Consider the following 21,899-nt stretch of genomic DNA (forward strand, 5'->3'; position numbering starts at 1 on the left):
AGTTGTTTTTACTGTCCACATGGGACAAGAAACAGCCATAGTCCCATTTCTTGGAAGTATTTCCATAAAAGCTCTAACTTTGGGTTTTGGGAGGCACAAGTCACATCAGAAGGGGATGACAGAAGACTCAGGTTTGCTCATGTTGCACACGTGTTCAGAGATATCCAGAGGGTTTCACTGTTTTAGTGACCTAGTTAGACCTAGTCCCAAAGTTAGACCTGCAAATATAATCCTAATTGACCTCTTTATTTGCTTAAGGCTTGTAACTTCCAGAGCAGCCATTTTCCTATTCTAATTATCATTTTATGGACAGTAACTCTTATCAATCCATAACTTAAAACATTACTCACTTAACTCATATTTTTATTTAACAACATTACAGGCAGCCAGAATATCACTTATATTTCATGAACCAAAGCATAACATTTCCTAAAAGGTGTCCACTGCCTCTACTGCTTTTTAAAGTTTGGAACAGTCCTCTATTACGGGGCACAGCCATGGCGTGAGAGTATTGAACTCCTTCCCACAGAAGAGATTCCAAGTGCACTGAGAGAAAATGCAGCTTCTCCTGCCAGTAAGCACTCCAAACTGGCTCGCTAGCTCTCATGATGTTTTACAAAAATTAAATTAAAAGGAACATAACAAAAATGCAAGTGTGCCAGGCAAAGTGAGAATAAAATAGAAATGCCTGGAATTCCCCCCACAAAGCGGTCACCTCTGAGGCCACCTGCAGCCATGCTCCCGGAGCTCCAGAACATTCTGTCACCGAAGGCTTTGTGGTGGGCACTGGCCTGTGACAACCATCTATTGTGTCAAAGGAGGGCTTTTATTTAACAAAATCTGAGGAGAAAATGTTTCTGAGGTGTCCCAGCATGTCAGCCATGCAGATAGTCGTTATTTAAGTCAATGTTTAATAGCAGTAAAAATAAAGTTGGAAAACTGCTAAATGCATCGTCATCTTGGAAGCAGCTTTTTACAGAGCAAGATAAGGACTTTGGGATATACTTTCAGAATATATTTGAAGTAAAAAAAGACTTTGTTTTTTTTCCTTAAGTAAATTTTTAAGTAAATTTTACACAAAATATACACAAAAGATCCTCTAACTTAAGCTCCCTTAAAGTTATCATCATTTCTTCTTTTCAGGATCAACACGATAGCAGTAACAGTTAATTGCTTTAAACTTCCTGTGAACTAATTCCAACATCCTCACCCTATTTGCTCTCCAAGTAGATTAGCTGCATGATCAGCTTAGGCTGTGGTACTCTCTGCAGGAGCCTCTGCAGCTGACTGATAGCTCCCTGCTCCTCTTGTCCAGCAGCAAAAGCCCTTGGCCGCCTCCCATCCACAGAGGCCATGTCCAGCTCTTGGCCTGCATTTGTGGGGCACTGTGGTGAGGAGCCCATCTGCGGTTGCTGCAGGGCAGCTTTACGTGTGTGAGCCACACAGCCTTGTGCACACACCTGGAGCACCAGTGGCTGCTTCACCCGCAACATTAAGCGTTTATTTTGGAGGACTGGCGCTTTTGTGGAGGAATTAGTTTCTTTGTAAAGACAGTTTTCAAAATAAGAAACTTAAAACCAGATTGCAAATGACAAGGAACACAGAGGAATTTATATTAGCATTTCATGGTCAAGTACCCCTTTGATGTTTCTTCTGTATTCATGCTGTTATTTTCTTCAGCACAAAAATAAGAATGCAATTAGTCAGTTTGGTTGGCAATGCCCAAGGCAGGTTTTCTTACATGTTTTACACACTTCAAACAGCATATCCACCATCTCCCTTTAACCCTGCAAGTACCAAGAGAAACACATGATCACAGGAGAGCTTATAGCTTGATTTCAGAGCTAATAGTCCTATCTAAATTATTCCTTTAATTTCTGCGCTAGAAAAATAATATGAGCTTAATTCCGAACATGCTTAATTACTTCAGGTCAAATAATTGAAGACTTGTGTAGAGTGAAACTGAAATTTTACTGTTTTGTAGAGCAGAATTAATGTTAGCTATACTTAGGTTGCACATCCAAGATTACATTAGCATTAAAATTGTTAATGGTTTTGGGATTCCTTCCAAAACATATGCATAATGACTTTTTGTTAATACATCAGACCAGTTTAACTGAGAGGTTAAAAGCACTTGCAATATTATACTAAAATTCTAAGATATGTAGGTCACGACATGCTTCTGATGTTTTTTTGTTTGTTTTTTGTTTTTGTTTTTTTTTTTGTTTGTTTGTTTTTTTGTTTTTTTCCCTGATACACAGAAATGCACAAGGGATCTCATTAAAAAAATAAATAAATTCTTCCAGGATTAACACTTATAGAATTTTGATCTAGAAGATAAATAATAGTTGTATTCTTTCTCCATCCTCCATACGCATGAAGATGTTAAAAATGTATTATTTTTCTTAGAGTTAAAAAAATAAAATCAAGTAGCAGCATTACATTTCTCCTCTGCAAAACAATGAAGTACAGGAGTTACGAAATAATCACTCCTACAGTATCACGTACAAGCCAGTTTCTGCACTTCACAACATTCTGACTTTGGAAGGTTTGACACCTTCACAACTTTTCTAAGATAAAATAGCTTGTTTTTGAATATTGATAAAGAAAAAAAGATGGTAGGACTTGCACATAATCATGGTACATTCATAACTTTAGTTTGCAATTCTCAAAGAGACTGCATATACTGCTGAAATTTGCAGATACTGTAAAAACTTTGAAGGGCAATTGGGCCCCAAAATTAAGATACCTCAAAGATTTTGCAGCTTTCTATGTAATGCTATTCATTTACAATTTCTCTGTTTATTTTAATAAAATGGAGATTTGTCAGGGATAAGAAAACTAAGTACAATTAAATATTAGATACCTAAAATTTATCTCATTCAGTATTAAAAATGGTCTGTTAGAATGATTTCTATTATTTATGCCATTCACTTCATATTTCAGCCTACAGTTAAGACTACATTTTTTGTTAGGTGAGACATCTTTGCTTTCACACATTAAGATCAATTTTCCTCAGATTTAGTAACAATAAAGCTGCCTCTCTCTGAAGGATATTGTTTTATCTATACTTTCTGGTACTAAGTTTTACATACGGTAAAAATATCAGATAGCTATTAAGCAACCCAGATCTAAAAATAAGGTAAGAAAAAGACAAGACTGGTCTTGATTTGTAACTGAACTTAAAAATGAACTAAACATTTTTCATTGTGGATTGTCCTGGAGACTGTTCTCTAAGATATATTGTTTTTTAAGTTGTCAGAATGAAGACAGCTTTTGGAATGATGTGGTAATGAAGAACTAAAACAAAACCCCAACTTCTTACTCGCAGAGAAGTGAATTTCATTTGCCAAAAGCAGTCAAAAGAATAGAAGGAATGGAGACCGCAATTCAAAATTCTCTTATTTTCACCCAGACCACTGGGAAAAATTAAACTCACACAAAAAAAGTACAGTATCAGCTGAAGAGAGTGTGAGAAACACGCTCAAGATAAAAAATTTCTAATCAGGCAAAAATCTCTGTGAAGGGCATTTTATTCATTATTGCAATAACGGGCACACACCGCCTACTGGCAAGGGAGAAACTGCACAACTAGTTAGTGAAATCCACTTCGTTATATACCCTGGGTCCAACGCAGGTCAAGCCTCTCCTGGCACTCATTGGTTGAGCGTCTCAGCCTCACAGTCCTCCGACGCTGTCGCCATGTTACACGTCCATGGCTCTGTTATACTTCCATAGCTACCTTACACTTCCATAGCTATGTTACACTTCCATAGTTATGTTACACTTCCATAGCTACCTTACACTTCCATGCAATGTCTGCTACCAACCCATTCTGTACTCTTTACGGCATTAGGAAGACAATATTTTCAACTGTCTGCACACTAGTTCTGTCCTGCACCAGTCTCTCCCCTACCTTATATAATTACCTTACCAAGTGCCATTCCCAATTTTACCTAGGTCAGAAAACCCCAGTCTCATTTTACTCTGTTCAGCAGCTTTCTTTGGGAAAGGCAACTTATCCTATGCTACATACAGAAATACTGGAAATTTCCACTGCAAAAACACAATCTACCTCTCACAAGGGGAATCAGAATCCAAAATTCTGTACTGCAGAGAAGTTCATTTTGCTTAGTCTGTAAATCAAAAATAGCCTAGTGTTATAAACACTAAAAGAAAGCTTAATAAAGATACATTAATAATTAAATGTCTACTTAGGAATTTATAAACAAAGAAAAGAGAAAAAGGATTGTTTGTTTTCTACAGCAATAGTGCATAACAGTAAAAAATTCTCAAAAGGAAAAAAAGTTGAGTATTACAAATTAAGGATAATGGCTTAAAAGACATAATATGTCAACCTTGGCTACACTATGCAAATACAAAATCTGGTAGATACTTGATTTTTTGCTTTTTTTAATGCAAGTCGTAATATTAAGGAAAAAGACATTACAGAATGTTGCTACTTCAGAAAGCCTCTTAAGTGAGTTTTATTACTGCTCTATTCTTAGTACACCTTAAAAACTCACAGAAAAAAACAAGAGCAAGCAATGGAGACCCTTCTACTGAAAGTAGGTCCAGGCTGCTTACAGGACTACACTGAACAATATTTCTTCTTGCTTCCCCTTCACTTTTCAACTTTCTATTTTCCTTCCTTCCAGTACAGTCCTTTTCTTTTCTAACCACTTCACATATTCCAGTAGCAGTGTTTTGTCACATCAGAATTTTTATCCACTCACAAAAAGGAAAGCTCAACGTAAAAATCTGTGACACTAACTTACATTCAGTCTTTCTGTACTTGTGTGTAACTTCCTCTATTTCAGGGGCAGACAGTGAAGATAACATTAGTGACTATTATTGTTTGTATAATATGTAGAGCTACAGAACCAGATGAAAGTATTTGATGTACCTGTGGATTGTACTATACTAGAGATTAGTAATGAAAATACTACCGCCCTTATTTGCTTCATATCTAACTAGTTCAGTGTTAATTACAAACAACTTTTATGTAACAGGCGCTTTTTGAGTGAAGAAAACGTAGTACAGTTGCATCTTGATATAAGAAAGAACTTGTCCCTGAAATATTTTTGATTAAACATGCTTGAACCTCCAACAAATTTTTTTTTTTTTTAGCATTTAACCTGATTCTGACTGTGGCACTGTTCTTCTATGCAGCAAATAACTTAACATGAAATTGTCCACTCAAAAGAAAAGTGAATTATTTTTAACTACACCCTATTTTTTGATCTATCCAGACACATGATTATAGCCAAAATCTAAAATCTTCCCATCACTCCCACCAAAAGAAAATATGGAAGGAACAGAAAGGTAATATCCAAAACCATTTTTTTCTGATCAAGCAAAAGCTTAGCAATGTTTTTACTACTATTATTTTTGAGCAACTATTAGTACTTGCAAATACTGGAAGATAACCACTCCTACCTGTTGTACAATGGTTGTTAGTTCCAGGCACAGTTGAACAATGTTGTTTTTCAGCAGTGAGTATTCTGTCACACTGACAAATGGAGACCTGTGAGAAAGGAAGAACAGACTTATGTGATATTAAGGATATCTCACAGTACTTATGATAAGTAAATTCATTTCATAAAAGCAAGTATAATCAGGTCAGCTACTTATTCTACGGTTTAATCAAGAAAAAAAGAGTCCTAAAATAATGAATATATTTTTCAATAACACAGTTTTACTGCTTTTTTGGAGTCTTCAGTGGCATTTAGAAGATGTATACAATACAGAGATTGGTTGTACACCACAAAATTATGAATCACCTAATCACGACAATCTCCAGCAGCAAGCCACATAACTTTTGTAAAATGTGACTATGAAACAAGAAACAATGTTGGCTGGAAGAAAGTGGATCTTGGCCAGAACACTAGAAATTATCATTCTTAATGTCAGTGAAACATGAGCTTCCAAATAATGGTAAGCAGTCAAAATTTCATTTGTATGGTTCATTAAAAAGGCATTACTAGCATGACAACACTCTTCTGCAGAAATTAGCACCTTAGTTCAGAGAGGAAAATAATGTTTCCTTAGTCAGTAACAGCTTCCTGTGAACTGGGATTTTCTGCAGGCTTTCCACATTCTAACCAAATCTGACCCCATTTGAATTTATAAGAACTGACAAGGTCATAGCCCAAGAGAATATGAATGCTGGCATTAGGTTAGGAAGATGTCACCAGGATTATACAAATCTCATAAAGGAGGGTGATTCACTCTCACTATGACTTCTAAGGTGCCATTTATATATTCAAGAGCATTCAGATTCCAGATAAGTCTGTCCATAGCTATAACTCCAGAAAAATGGAAACAACTGAAATTCCATCCTGTAATTATATGTTTTGGGTTCTGTCTTGCTACAGTTAAAATTTTATCTACATTTATCTAGAATTTTTTATTTGAGACAGTGATAGAACCAGGTGAAATAGTTTTAAACTAAAACAGGGGAGTTTTAGACTAGACGTCAGGGTGAAATTTTTCACTGAGTAGCAAGGTGCTGGAACAGCCTGCCCAGACAAGTTATGGATGTCCCGTCCCTGGAGGTGTTCAAGGCCAGTTTATATGGGGGCCTGGGCAACCTGATGTAGTAGGTTAGTTAGTAGACCAATTTGGAGTTGGCAATCCTGCCTGTGACAGGAGGGTTAGAATTAGATGATCCAAGCTGTTCTGTGATTCTATGATGATTCTATGATTCCTTTCCAAATTAAGTATTATCATTTATTTTCATCAGTAGAAGGTCAAGAAAAAGTAAATTACCTGTCCAGCCAGGCTAGTAAGTTCTTGGCAGCACCAATCAGGTCAACTACAGAGGTAAGAAAATCATTTGGCAGTCGTCTGGAGGCCCTGCCATCATAATGGCCACTCCTCCTTCTACCCGTTATAAAATTCTGAAGATTTTTGGCCGAGGCATTCAGCTTGTGAGAGAGAGTTCTCAGATTTTCAGTCTCCAAACCATAGTTCTGAGGGGAAAAAGGAAAATGCAATCAAGTGAAATAGGGTGTTGTAAGCTATATGAACAGAACAGTGAGGCAAAACACTCTAACTGGTACTTGGCTGAAAGGGAACAAAACTTATGGATGTCTGGTATCAGATTAAGCAAGAGGCTCCTTTGTTTGAAACATGCCCATAGTGCTAGCAAGCATGGTAGTCTTTTTTGTTTGTCTTTCAGCCACCCAATTCCCCACTTAGATCCAGGTGATAAAGATTTCAGCTCTAATACTTTAAATAATTAACTCAGATTCACATCGAAAGTCTCCAACTGAATTGAATCAAGATCTCTTCCTGCCACAACAGAATGTAGTATAAGAAAAAATTTAATGAACACTTAAACAAAATCAGCTTTCGCTATATGAATTGATTGACCATTATTAATTTCAACAGTGTGTATATTTTAAAGGATGAATGTTCATCAATATTGCATGTTAATTTTACTCACTAAATTTCTTCGTCAAAACAAAGAATAAAGAGCAGCAAGCAATGCACAATCTTGCTGGATGACAATAATGATATTTGTACAAAGATTAAATGTTTCCAACAACAAAAAGAGAATGCATTGAACGACAACAAGCATATAAAATGGGATTGTATGAAAGTCAAACAAAATATAAACAAATGATAGGTGAAGTTGCTTGCTAAATTTGGATCAGTTCTGACTGGTGCACAGGCCTGTTCCTTTTCTGCCAGCTATTCTCTCTCTCAGATAATAACTCTGAAAAATAAATGAAGTTCTCTACCTCCAGCTTGGAGGACAAGGCATGGAAACACTTTGCTATGTTCTTAGCTGAATGCAAAGAGCTGACTTTTAAAAATCATTTTAAACACTAGGGACAGAATTCATTTCAGTATTATGTACATACTATGCCTAAAGCATCCCAGTCAGTCAACGAGGTTTGGAAGCATCACATAGAAGACTGAATTGTGAAACAAATGAAAATTACATTGGCTTAGTTACAGAAAAGAACAATTCTCTTAATCATTTTTCCAAAACAAATATCATACAGTTAACAACAGTTTCACTGAAAGAAGGCTATTTTTGAAAAGTTTATATTTAAAAAGCATGTTGTATTTGATATTTGCATGCCATCTGTTTAATATTTGCAGCTAATCTTTCTTTTATTAAAATATTGAATGATTCCCTCCCCTCTGTTTTACTGTCACTTTTACTCATGCCAAGATGATGACTAAGTGGATGTATGGGGATGTCTTTACCAGCTTGCAAACTGTACTAAGCAGTGTTCAGTTTCCCCTAAGGAAGAGTTTGATTTTGCATTCTCAACAACATTTTTTAATGATGATAAATCAGATCCTCCTGCTTTTATTTCCAAGTCCAGCCCTGGTTATCCCTGGGGTAACAAGCAGAAAATGCTTCTCCAAATAATTTATTACAGCATGAAAGCTCAGGGAACCTGTCAGTTTACTTTCAATAAAAGTCAAATGGGAAAGGAAACAGCTTGACCACAGAGTCCATGAAATGCTAGTATACTTGCACCAGACTACAGGTCAAAATTTTGAAGAGTGTGGGCTGGTTACTATCAGTCTAATCACCTGGAGTGAATTTTACAGTCTTGATTCAAGTCACTGGAAAACATGAAATGTATTTGAGGAAATCCACCTAGTAAGCAGGTTTTTTCATCTCAAAGTTTACTAATTAGCATGGCAGTGGTAATTCTAATTAATGTAAATATAAAGTTTTAAATGTAGAATAGATTAAGAATAAATAAAATGTCCATGAAGATCATCAAAGATTAAACGTAATTTTTCAGCACAGTAGAAGTGCTGATGCAAGCTAGGAATTTAATTGAGATCTCTTTAGTAAGGTACAATAAAAGGAAAAAGATAAAATATTATAAAAATGACAGTGAATTAACATCTCTGTAGAAGACAGATGTAGCAGTGCTCTAAATTTAAGCTTCCCTCAAATCTAAGATCTTCAAGTAAATGAAACAACTACAGACAATTATAAAATTGGAAAAAGGATGATTAAAAATAGTCTTTGAATGTATCACTTCCAAGCACTTCATCCTCATTTACTGCATCAGAAAACTGCTGAAGGAAATTATGGCTCCCTTAGTCCTTCCCAAGTCAGTGGGGGGATAAAAAAAGAGATGTCCCAGAAGAGACTAGAGCAAACAGGTGTTTACACACTCAAATTTGATCTGAATCAATTATGATTTAGTGAATGTGCTTAAAAACAAAGGATGGAAAAGAAGCTGTTTAAGAGAATAAGTACATGGCTTCCCTTGTTCTGTATATATGGTGCTATAAGTACTTGGATCTCTTCTAATTCCCACAGGCATCTCATCTGCATGATGCCAACAGATAGTCTCAAACCTGCCAAACTAAATCATTATCACAGCTATCATATCAGACCTCAGTTTTCACAGCTACATATTCTGCTCTCATTATGTAAGTACATACTGCTACTGTGAGAGATACATAGAAACGTTCTCGAGCCTGTAAAATTCTGACTCCTACCAGGTGATTTCTCTCTTGCACAATAAATCCTAGATATTAATCTAGCTTTAAAAAACCAAAACAAATAAATACCAACAAGGCCACAATCTCTAAAAGGTTTCATGACAGTGCCATTAGCACAGGTAGAATTATTTCTTATAAAACAAACAAACAAAAAAACCTACACCAAAATAAAACAAACCAAACCAAGGTTTCCTCCATTCCCTGTTTCTATTTAATGATGCTTAAGGCTGTTACATAGCCTTTTATTTATTTATTGGTTACTCTATTAGTGGCAGTGGACACACAGGTTTAGATGAGAAATACTGATTGCTAAAGTGACCCCAAGCAATGTGTCATTAGAAGAACTACATAGCCATGCACTTTGTCAAATCTCCTTAAGAACTTGTTCACAGGACAGCTCAGTGAGCACGAAGTTCAGATGAGCCCAGCAAATTCCATATCAGCAAAAGAGGACTCGGAGCTATATTGCAGAACTGTAACTGCTGTGAGAAATTAAGAGCCAATCTTGAACACAAAATGTGAATGGCAAGTCTATGAGAAGTTTACTTCATCTTTTTCATATTCAAAGAGAGAGCTACTTTTTATGTCCACTTAATAAGGTACATGGCAGCGTTATTACCTTCACATAAAAAGTTACACGAAGATGATCTGATTTGAATAACAGAAAGATTTAACAGTACATTTTAGTTCTGCAATTCCTGGTGCCAAATCAAGCATCTTTTATGAAGCTTACCATGTAAGGCATTCAAAACACCACAACTTAAATACTGAGCTGTGCTCACATTTGCATGTTTCATACATAAGGTTAAGAATCTCCACGATTTATCAGTGCAGCCCAGCTGTGGTGGCTGCAGCTGCCAGGTCTCAGTTCCAGACGGCAGCAGCAACAGCTTGGAACCATTAACAAACCCACGGAGATGTGCCTTTGCCCCTGTGGGTACCACTCTGCCCCTAACACCAAAAAACTCTCAGCTGCTCCCATTCCAGTCTGTCCCATCAACAGCATGTCTGTACTCACCGTGTGCTCCACTCCTTCTCAGAACCCAGTTTCCCAGTTGCTTTAAACTGATGTATTTGTGAATTGCCATAGAAAGATGCTTCTATGCCCTCTTCTCAAGTCCCAGCACTGATGGATAGTGAGCTGAATTGGCAATTTAATTCAAAAGCTCCACTTTCGGCCACATATTCCCACTACCAACTGGTTTTTGACCAGACCCATTCTCAAATGGCACAAACTGATTTAAAGGTACTGTGGAATCACAGCCACTGAAGTAGCAATGCAGGGATGCTCTGCAGAGAAGCAGAGCTGCTCCCTCCAGGCCGCCCCGTTCCCCCGAGGCCATGCATCCCACCTGCCTCCCTGGGCCACCCTGCCATGTGCTGGGCCCTGAGCTAACAAGGAAAGAAAATCCCCAAGCACAGTAATGGGAGATTGCAACCTCCACTGGGGAAATGCCTCATGGGATCCCGCAGCTTCTGGCTGTCTGCGTTCTGTGCGTGTAGCTCCAGCAAGGGCAACAGCCTCGTGATGGAAACCACGGCGCCCACAACAGCGTGTTCATTATTCAATATTGAGAAGAGGTAATCACAGCTTGTTTAATAAAGCATAAAACCACAACCACACACTATGTTTTTAGCATAAGTTGTTCTGGCATTTGAATACAGAGAGAAAAATAGGTGCAGTTTTGTAGTGTTTGTTGTTGCTGTTTTTAATTTTCCTTTCTGGATGTGTATTCTTAAAATACTTGGATTTGTAAAAATTTCTTTGATTTCATTATGTAGACTCTGCTTAGATTTTTTTAAACTGTTCTGTTAATGATACAAATGAACAAAGGTTACCAAACTAGCGGGAGCCCAGAGCCCATCAGGCGTTGTATCTCAGTCAGGCATGTCACTGTTTCCTCTTTAAGAAGAATCTGCAAACTGAATCTCCTTTATGCACATAGCAAATGGAAGGAGGTAAAATAATTTTTTTCATGTAAACCACAGAGGACCTTCTCTTGAAATTATCTGAACAAATAAACGAGTTTTACTGTTGCATTAGAATACTAAATTAAAAGTCTGTATAAAACCTCCATTCCACAGAACATGACCTAATTTTAAGTATTTATTATAGATTTGAGATAAAGTGCTAAAAGAACCAGATTGGTATTTTATGTGAACAGTCGTGACGTAAATTGAGCTGAAGGAAAGAATAAATTACACCCTGTAATTAGCATATTAAATTTGATAGTGTTAAAGATCGGCTGCAGTGGTTTGCAGACAGGAAAAAATGATTTCACACGCAGTCTGGTAAAAGTTACTGCTTCGGCACAACTGGTGCTTACAGCATGCTGAGGTCTGCCACTTAACATCTGATGCACTGTACATATAACTATAACATATATATATGTTTATATATATATATATATATATATACATATATATATAGTACGTAGGTCGCTTTGGAAACAATGCCTCCTATGAATTTCCATGGAAACTACAACAGATACAAACATGCAAAAAGCACAAAAACACTATTTGTTAGTTACAAAGTTTTTCAATACAGTCACAACCAGCAGTGATTAACAAGGCCTGTGTGCCTTGTTCATACAAATCTGCACCAGAAGAGGTGACCACTCTTGCTGTTACCACTGCTGAAATGCAGCATTCACCACCTCACTGTGCTCACATCCACTGTCTGGTCTCCATCAACATTCAGCAAGAGTCAGTGAATGTCAATGGGTGTCATTTTTTCTACATGGGGAAATGCAATTCTCCCTTTTTGCTTCAAATGCACTTCCGTGCCACAAGCCATTCTGTCAGACTGCCCCTCTGCTGCCATCTGTCACACGGCAAGAACATGTAAGGGGATATGTGCAGGAAGTTTCAGCCTCTCTGCCATCCCACCAATCTCCACCTCTGTTGTGAGCAAACATCATAAAGTAGGGAACAGTACTTTCAGAGCAGCCCTCACACACACACAAAGGGAGACATACATATACATATGTATATACACACACATTGTATATATGATTCTGGAGATGTGAGGAAGACGTGTTGAACTGGCTACCAATTGCTGATTGCCTATGCCTGATGGCTCAGAGCTGAGCTGTTTTTTAACCAAAGGGCTGTCTGCAACTGACCTTGTATCATGAGCCCCAGGAACCTCCTCTGTCTTGAATCAACACAAAAAGCTCAGTAGAGATCATGAGTCAGGATACAAATTCAGTCTGGAATCTAAACCTTAAACATGCCTCCTGAATGAGAAAAGTGGAGCAATGTTCATAATGAAATGCAAGACTTGACAACACTTAAGTTCTAAGAAATGCTGTTCTAGGAAATGTGTGTCAGCTGTAGCTCACATTGTGTCAGATTTGTCACTGCACAGTAGTATTTTAAATTGGGTAATGATCATGATCACATATTTGGTGAGCAAAGGAATAAGACATCTGAATAATAGGCAATTGAACCCTACATGACCTAATTCTCAAAATGTCTTATCACAAACCACCACTTCTGCACAGTTTAACTTCTCTGTCTAGAGTAAATGTCTAGTGGAATTAGTGCTATAATAGCTTTTCCAGTTACTTTCTAGAAAGGAGATCCTGTATTGCACACTTAAATGTATTAACGCACAAAATGATACCTCTTCTAAAATTATATTAGGATCATTTTCCCAGATTACAAAGGATATCTGGCTTACTAAATAGCATGTGCTTCGTTCTGAGCTATGGAAAGGAAAAATATAGGTCACTTCTGGATACATGCTACTTAAACTAAAATATCAAATAATTCGTATTTTTGAAAGTACATAAAATCCTACCACCTGCTGTTTCACCAGCTGTAAATAAATTCCCCTATTGATAAAATACATGTTCAAGGCTGGAGACTGCAGTTCAAGAAGAATATTGTCTGGATTTGTGTCAGAATTTTCGTGAAAGATCTCATTCTGAATCAGTAAATTAACAACAATATGATAAAAACAATCCTTATCACCTTCTCTGATAATATTTGACTATCATTTTACTATGGCTGTTAAACTGCAGTAGTAAAATTTAGTTTATGTACACAGAACACAATGATATTTCATAAAATATGAAATGCATTAATTTATGGTAATACTACGCAAATATGTAAAATCATAATACAAATTAGAGTATATTATCTGAAACACCTCAATTCTTTTCTCTGCATAACTTTCCTCCTCCTGGTGCTCCCTTCCATTATAATTATCTGAAGCAAATTGAGTCACAATTCTTTCTTGCATCCTAAGTGTATAATTTGGAACTCATCACAGTGCTTTTCAGCACTTCATATACCTTCCTACCATCCTTAATAGATACATTAATTAAGAGTAAATATTTTAACCTTATTTAAAAATATAACTTTAGCGTTATATTTTAAGCCCCAGAAGAAGCTTTAGTGTTTCCATTGTCACTTATATTTATAATGTAATCAAGAATTATTAAGGTACAAGAGGATAGGACTAAAGGTAATGGGAGGACGGTTGGACTAAGATGATCTTGTAGGTTCTGTCCAGCCTTGTGACTCTATGATGCTGTGATATTGCATTATCAGTTGCTTTAAACACTCTACTATTCACTTGGAACAATCTTTCAAAATACTGAAACAGCCACTAGTCTATGACGTGTAGTTTCAAAAAAAAAAAGAAGAAGAAAACTTCTTTTAAGTAAAGGTTTTCTCTCAGAAGGGAAGTCTCATGTCTCATTTCAGCTGAGAAGAGACACACGGTCATCTATACTGAGTTATTTCTGTGGAGGCAATGAGCCTTCTTTTTCAGAACCAGGAGAGACTGAACCTTACCCATGCTTAAAATAGCACTATGGTTTATCTCAGAGAGCTGATGCTTTTACTCCTTTTCTTCGAACTTCAGCAGCATGCCTCTGAGCAGTTTGTAACTGCTCTTTGCCATAGTTTAATTCACATTTTCTGCTCAACTCCATCTTCACAAGGGGTTTGGATCTAAACTCCCATCGAGTGAATTTGCATTTAAAAAATTTTCTCCACATTAAAAAGCATTTAATATTTTCTCATATTTTGGAGCAAAATAGTCTTATAACCACAGTGATGTAAAACTGTGACTGTACTACACCACCCATATATCATTTCTCTGTCAAGCTGACATCTGTGCATTAATAGCTTCAATGTCATATCTCAGAAAATATACAACAAGGAAATAAAGCTGTGGCAGCATTTCTGTTCCAATATGCACAAAAGCAAGACCCAGGAGGATGGAAGAAAGTTGGTTTATTTTGTGGCTTTGCACATCACAAGATAAATTGTTTCCAATTACTTTACTTCAGTATTAAGGAAGACCGACCTGCATATGGCTTCAATTAAAACCCATATGTAAGCCAGACCTCTGTGATGGCTTGACCTCTTCCATATGTGCTATGCAGAATATGCTGACTGTGGATGCAGTGATAAATAAACAAGACCAGAAGATGACCCAGTAGATATTCCCTCCAAAGCATTAGTCTGTGATCTGCTAACTTTTAAGCTGATCATCAACTTGCCCGCATTTGTGGTTACGAAGTTTCCATGTCTCTACCAAAACATTAAATCTTTTTTTAGGGATATCTAAAAGACATCCAAATAATTTATTAAATTTTCTCTTGCAGATCCAGGGAAGTCCACTGGCTTTATTTCATGGGCAGAATATCTCAAGCTCCTACCATCTCTTTACACTACTCCCTAATCTTTATGTTTTCTCTGCCCCTCTCAATAAAACCTAACGAAGCCACAGATGTGGAGCACACTGTTCAATAATCACAAACCTTTATTATATTTTACTAAAATCTTGTGACCAATTAATCTTTGTTATTTATTCATAATAATCATAATTTTGTGGAAGAACCAATTGTCCAATAATAGAAAGTCTTATTTTAACCTTTTTAAAGTACCTCTTGAAATGAATTATGAGTGCTAGATTACAGAGGATAAGAGATGCGGTATGTTGCACAAAATCAAGATTTTGAACAGCAGTGAAACATTCAAAGTTCAAATAATGATTGATAGCATTCATTTTTGGAAATATAATGGCAGAACTGAGCATTACATTCCTTCATCTCCTTCCCACTGAGAATTTCTGTGGTACATTGCTACTTGTGCAACATAACATGCATTGAATCAGTATGGCTTGCAAATCACAGTCCTAAAGAAGAAAAAAAACTATTCCTTTCTGAAAGGGAAAGACAATTTTGCTATTGAGATACATAAGCAATTAATAAAAACTGATCCTTCCCCATGAGAAAAGCTACAATCTTGGAAAAAAAAAAAAAGTTCCCAGTACTGGTTTTATACCATTGTTTTAAAGTCCACATAGTGTTATTATTTTTCATTACAAGAGTAAAAATTAACAGTGTGCTTGACATGGGCCACTGCAAAGACAAGCATTTCTTTGATGTTTAAAACTTTAAGTACTTCACTGAGATTTTAGGTTATTTATTAAAAAATCTATATATTTGCAGAATATATATATATATTTTTTCAGTTAAGGAGGAAAAGCTAATCTCTTCCTGAAATGGTTCATTGTTCTCCCTTTATGCTCAAAAAAATTATCCTGTACCCCCCCAAATCTAATGTACTTTCCTTCTACTATTTAATGTAATTACCTGGGTCTGAATCGATATTCCATTAGCTGAATCTAGTCAATGTACTGCAAATCCTAGCTTTAATGTTTTGACAACCAGCATAAGTTACTGCAATACAGGCAAACTAGTACTTTCAATAATGTAAGTTGGGAATTTCAACAGGCTAATAGATTTATTTACTAAAGTATTCAATGAAATAGTAGACAATTAGTGTTATGCAGTAATTCACAAAATACATGCAGGTTTCTGACAGAAAGCATGAAGGCCTTCTATGCTAACGTATTAAAAAATATTATTTCTGTGTTTGCGATGAAGATTAGAAGAGAAGTGATGCTGTCATGAATCACTACAGAGCTTATAGCTTTACTGAGTTTAACTCTGGCACATAAGGATGCTGTTTCAGGGGCATTTTCATGTCATCGCAACACGCTTAGCAAGATCTGTACTTGTATACTTCACGAAATGAAGCACGAACTTTTGAAAATCTTGCAAACTAGAACAACCATTTCTAGTGATTTTTATTGTAACAATGACTTCAAGTCATCAGTAAGCATTATTTAATATCTGTATATCTGTAAGTATACGTCTAATAAGTATGTATAACATAGAAGCCAATAGAACATGAAACTCACAAAAAGCCCTTCTTTGCTACCTCAGGTTTTCCCCCTCTCATATGTCAGGAAATCAAACAAGAAAGATAAAGACTATCTGAAGCCACTGACATGACCCTCATGTTTACAAGTCAGTGCACATATGGATATCTGAGCTCAGTAAATTAACATGGATATGCATCAACAAACAATAATTATGTTTTACAACAGCCCATAAAGAGCAGAAGAATGATGGACTCCCACTGTCAAAGCTTTACTACATTCAACTACAGAAAAGTTTTCATTAGTCCAAAATTTATAGCACCCACCAAAAATAAACAAACCCTAAATACAGCCCACAGCCAAATCTCAAAACAAGGTATCTGGCTGGTATTATAGTTACATATTTGGTCAGTGTTCCTGTACTGTCCAGAATCAGTGGTATTTCCACAGCTCTGAAAAATCCAGAGGACTCACCCCAGCAAACCTGACCAAAACACTGTTAGCTAAGCTAAGGTGCTTTTCAGAAAAGTTTAACAGTACTTACTTTGTTATTTATATATGTTGTCTATAAAACTCGAAAAATGCCTTATCAGTGCCCACACATACACAACTAAAAGAAACAGCTGCTTGGTATTAAATACTACATAATAATGTTGTGAAAAATACATTTATCGTAGATATTATATTCTGTAGTCTATGACATTCTGTATAAAAACAGGAACTCATAAAAATTAGGGGCTGTGACGGCTGATCAGTTTTGCGCATGTGGTTTCATATGATACGATTGTTGTTCATATTATAACACAATAAAGGCCATCATGAAAGCCAGGATAGCCTGATTCAGACAAACTCCCACACTTCAACCTGAATTAGAGTTTCATCCCTTCAAGTTGGTCAAGCCTTGGCTCTTATTTACTCAGTCTTTACTTGCAAAAAATTTAAAGCCCACTTTCCTCAAACCTCTGTGAAAATGTAAATGCACTCTTAGTCCTCCACAAATATCATGCAGAAACGGAAAATGTGTAAAAATCTATTTCAAATTAATATTTGCAGTAGCAATGATGAAAATCTCTTACAAGATATTTATTTATTTACTTATTTATTGTGGAAAGCTTTAATCATATACACTCTAATGACATTGTTAAAAGTACTGTAGAAATTCAGCAACATGTTTTATCATGAAATGAAAAATGGCAGAGGACAAACTGTTCATTGCAGGGGAGTTGGATTAGATGACCTAATGAGGTTCAATAAGGCCAAGTGCAGGGTGCTGCTCTTGGGTCGGGGCAATCCCAGGTATTTATACAAACTGGGGGAAGATCTCCTTGAGAGCAGCCCTGAAGAGAAGGACTTGGGGGTCGTAGTAGACGAGAAGCTGGACATGAGCCAGCAGTGTGTGCCTGCAGCCCGGAAGGCCAACTGTGTTCTGTGCAGCATTAAAAAAAAGGGATGGCCAGCAAGGACAGGGAGGTGATTGTCCCCCTCTACTCGGCTCTTGTGAGGCCCCATCTGCAGTGCTGCATCCAGGCCTGGGGCAGGAAGGACATGGAACTCTTGGACACTGAAAATCATACTTAAAACTTAATTACCTTCCTTCAGTGTCCTGATCCTAGTAGATTTTTAGAAATACTATATTTGGTAACACACTTGAAGATTGGAAAAGAAATTACCAATCAACGTAGAATCCATAAAACTGTCCAAACTGCTTGACTTGAAAGTCTGAAGAATGAAGCAACTAACTAGACTAAGCAAAAGATGATGCACCCTTTCTGTTGCGTAGAATAGTCAGCCAAACCATGCAGTAGTATTAATTCAGTAGGTTGGCACAGCATAATGGATACCACTGGGCTGCCAAAAAATGAACTTCTTTTCCAACTGAGATTAATAAAGCTTTCTGGATGCATGTGTATTATAAACAAAATTAATGCATGTGTCAGTATCCTCTAAGGACACTAAGGAGATAGAATACCTCTTCATTTCATTTCTCTCTGCAGAATATCTCAAAAATAAGATGATTTATTTTCATCTATTTAAGCATCAACATATAGAATGAAGAATTCACTCTGGAATAATTATATTAATCTTTGAAAAGGGGAAGTGGAAGTTGAGGAAATAAGCATCTGACACATCCAATGACTTGTTAAAAATGCAACTTGATTACACATCAGGCAAAGTAATGAAAAATTCTTCCCAGAGTACTCCCAATACTGACAAAGCAAAAAAGAATCAGCAGAAAAGATGAAAAGCATCTAAATAGAAATCACTGTAGCTATAGCCACTGAAAAGTAGTATTACTTTAAGCAAAACTTGAGTGATTTTAGTACTGAAGAAACAACTTCATCGGTGGATACAGAGACAGCTGTGAAAGATTGGCCGTGTCGTTTCAGCATAGTGCACCTCCCAGTGAATGCCTGCAAACTAATTTCAGCCTGGCCAACAGGCTGAATACAATAATTGTTGTAATTTTGTCAATGATGGGCCTGGTCATTTGTTAGGGAAAGAAAACCAACAACCGTGTTTGTTTGCTAGCTATGCCCCATACATGCATAGCTTAAACAATATTGTAAATATACTAGCAAATTAAACTTGCGCCAGATGTTAGAGACATGTTGATGCACAGGTAAGTAATTTGCCTCCTAGCAGGAAAACTGCTGTTCTTGGACTGCTAGCCTTTGCAGTAAATGCAGAGAGAATTTTTGTAATCTTTATTTCTCCTTAAAAGATATCACAGCACATAATTTCACTAGCTGAATGCCTATGAATTAATTGTACTTTCAATTACTTTAGATGCAATCTGTATTTGAACATGCTTTTTGTCCTTTTCCATTCATTTTCTTTCCAGTCATCATCAAAGTCCTAGCAATATGTTTGTGTTTTAATTCTGGGGATCTTTACTACATACTGACTCCAACTGTCCTAATTAAGTTAAATTTAAATGCATAGATTTGAAAAACAAGCCATGTTGACCCCAAAATCACTCCTTTCTCTTCTTCCCAACATATTTTACCATCTCTCAAATAATTATTTTCCCCAGGCCCTGCTACTATTTCAGTCAATCAATGCCTTTGTATAATTAGTCCTTCAATACATTTTTCGATTTCATTTTTACTTTAATAACTTTAATAAAATTACAATACAAAGTCTAAATGGCCTGAGTGTTTTCATCCATAGATGTTATTTAGGTTGAATAAATAACTTTGAATAAATAACTGCTAAGCAGTTTCTGACCACAGTGGAAATAAAGGATTTTGATGTTTAAGATATATTTTTTTCACCTCAGCTATCGTTTCCAATTATCTTCATAATTAAAACAGTACTCAAAAAAAATCTTTTTAGAATGGTAAAAGAATTGAAACTGGAAGTATGGCTCACCTATGAATTTTTCTTTCATAGCACATAAATTCAGCCTCGAGCAACCCCAAGAAAGTGCCAGCTCTTTCTCCCCTACAGTGAAAGATACCCTCACCTTTTGTCCCTCAGTTCTACCTTTTCAAAAATCAGATTATTCTAGCATTTTAAAAATTTTATTTTTAAGATAAAAACATATATTTCTGTTATGCTTGGGTGTAACAAATACTTTCATTTTTCTCTTTTTAGATTTCTCGTATCACCTTCTTTCATACTGCATATCACTTTCCAACATAGAATCTTTTCTATATAGGACTCTCATAATTCATGCCTAATTAGATAATGCTCTGAACTGAGCTTTCAAAAGAAAAAACATTACCTAAGATTGTGTATATTAGTAACATCTTTAATGATTTTATTCAGAAATAATATTGTGATTCGAATCAATTAATCAAGATACAATATTAGATTATAATTCTGTTCATTTGTGAAAAGTGGTACAAAATCATACGAAGGGCAAACGTATAGCGGATTCCTCAACAAAACCTTCCCTGCCTTCAATGGCTTGCATTTGAGTCTAATTAATAGGTTGTTCAGGACAGGGAAGAAGAACACAGAAGTGTATCCTATATTTAGTTTGCTTTTGCTCTTAGAAGCCTGGGTTATTGACAAGCATTTAGTTACGTATGTGCTGTGTGTTGCTTCAGATCACAGACAGAAGCAGGGGCACTGCTCTTTGATGCATAACCCCCAACAAACAAGCACTGCCCACCCCTGCCAAAAGCCAGTGGGCTGATGGCCAGAGCCTAAGGGAGTGCATATGGGAAATAGGGCTTTGCAACGGGCACTTTTGGTGTGTTCCAAGAGCCTGAGAGGAGACAGTCAAATCTCCCCTGGTTTCCTGAAGCAATAATGTAACTGTTCTGCAGCTGAAATCATGGCCAATGTGCAGCTGAACTTCTGATGCATCGCTGAGCCTAAGCTTACCTGAGAGATTTCTACAGCACATTGGAAACGCTTCTGCTTAAAGCCTTACATAACCCATCTTGCTACGATGGAGTGGAACATCCCATCCCACTAATGCTGCCTGTAAGAAATAGGTCACATAACTTGGACACTGCCAATTGCCAAATAGAAATCAATTTAGAATGCCATGTACAAAAAAAAAAAAAAAAATCAATGCTCATTGACATGGCCCAGCAAGAGGATGATAGGCAGAGCACAAAGCAGGACTGATGGGTATTGATGTGAACAGGAGCGCAGCCATCTGCGGTTGGGAGCGCGCAATGCGGAGCACGGTGGGTGCTCTGCTGGTGTGTGGCTGGAAGCACAGGGTGTGCTGAGTGCTGCTGGCAGAGGGAGAGAGCCCTGCTCTTGCCACCTCCTGAACATGGCTTGCTGGGCCGGGCTGCCTCAAGTGATGTTTCCTCTGCATTTTCTTCATAACAAGTTTTGAAAAAATATTTTTTTAATGTGTTTATATGTATGAATCTAAACATGCGCTTACTTGGTACTTTATATGTTCTGACAATATGTAAAAACACACACCCAGTTCATTAGTGTATTAACATCTCACTGGTTGGGGTTGCACACAGACTGCATTCCATTTACTTACGATAGAACTCAGAAAATTAGGAGTCTTTAAGACATTCTGATTCAAAGAATTTCTTGTATGAAGTTATACTAGCTCCTGTTTAGTGACATGGGTAAGATACAGATCCCTCTTTTTTTATGTTTAGTTTTACCTCATTTTTTTCTTAAGACTGGCTGGCCTACTAAATATCCATTACAGCAACTATCTCCAATTCACAATTCTCACTGTTCACCTAAACAAGCAATAACAAATTAATGTTTCAAAACTATGGGCACT

General features: G+C 36.7%; 1 protein-coding gene across 1 annotated transcript in view; it reads right to left on the minus strand.

Annotated features, from left to right (window-relative positions):
- Window positions 1-21,899, minus strand: part of LOC104912176 (connector enhancer of kinase suppressor of ras 2-like) — a 173,753-nt gene that overhangs the window by 87,647 nt on the left and 64,207 nt on the right. The window contains exons 3-4 of the mRNA XM_031554656.1: window positions 6,772-6,974; window positions 5,440-5,527 (exon numbers count right to left, since the gene is read on the minus strand). Of these exons, the coding sequence (XP_031410516.1) occupies window positions 5,440-5,527; window positions 6,772-6,974 (291 nt within the window). The remainder of the gene's footprint in view (window positions 1-5,439; window positions 5,528-6,771; window positions 6,975-21,899) is intronic.

This window comes from Meleagris gallopavo, chromosome 9, assembly GCF_000146605.3.
Source record: "Meleagris gallopavo isolate NT-WF06-2002-E0010 breed Aviagen turkey brand Nicholas breeding stock chromosome 9, Turkey_5.1, whole genome shotgun sequence".
NCBI lineage: Eukaryota > Metazoa > Chordata > Aves > Galliformes > Phasianidae > Meleagris > Meleagris gallopavo.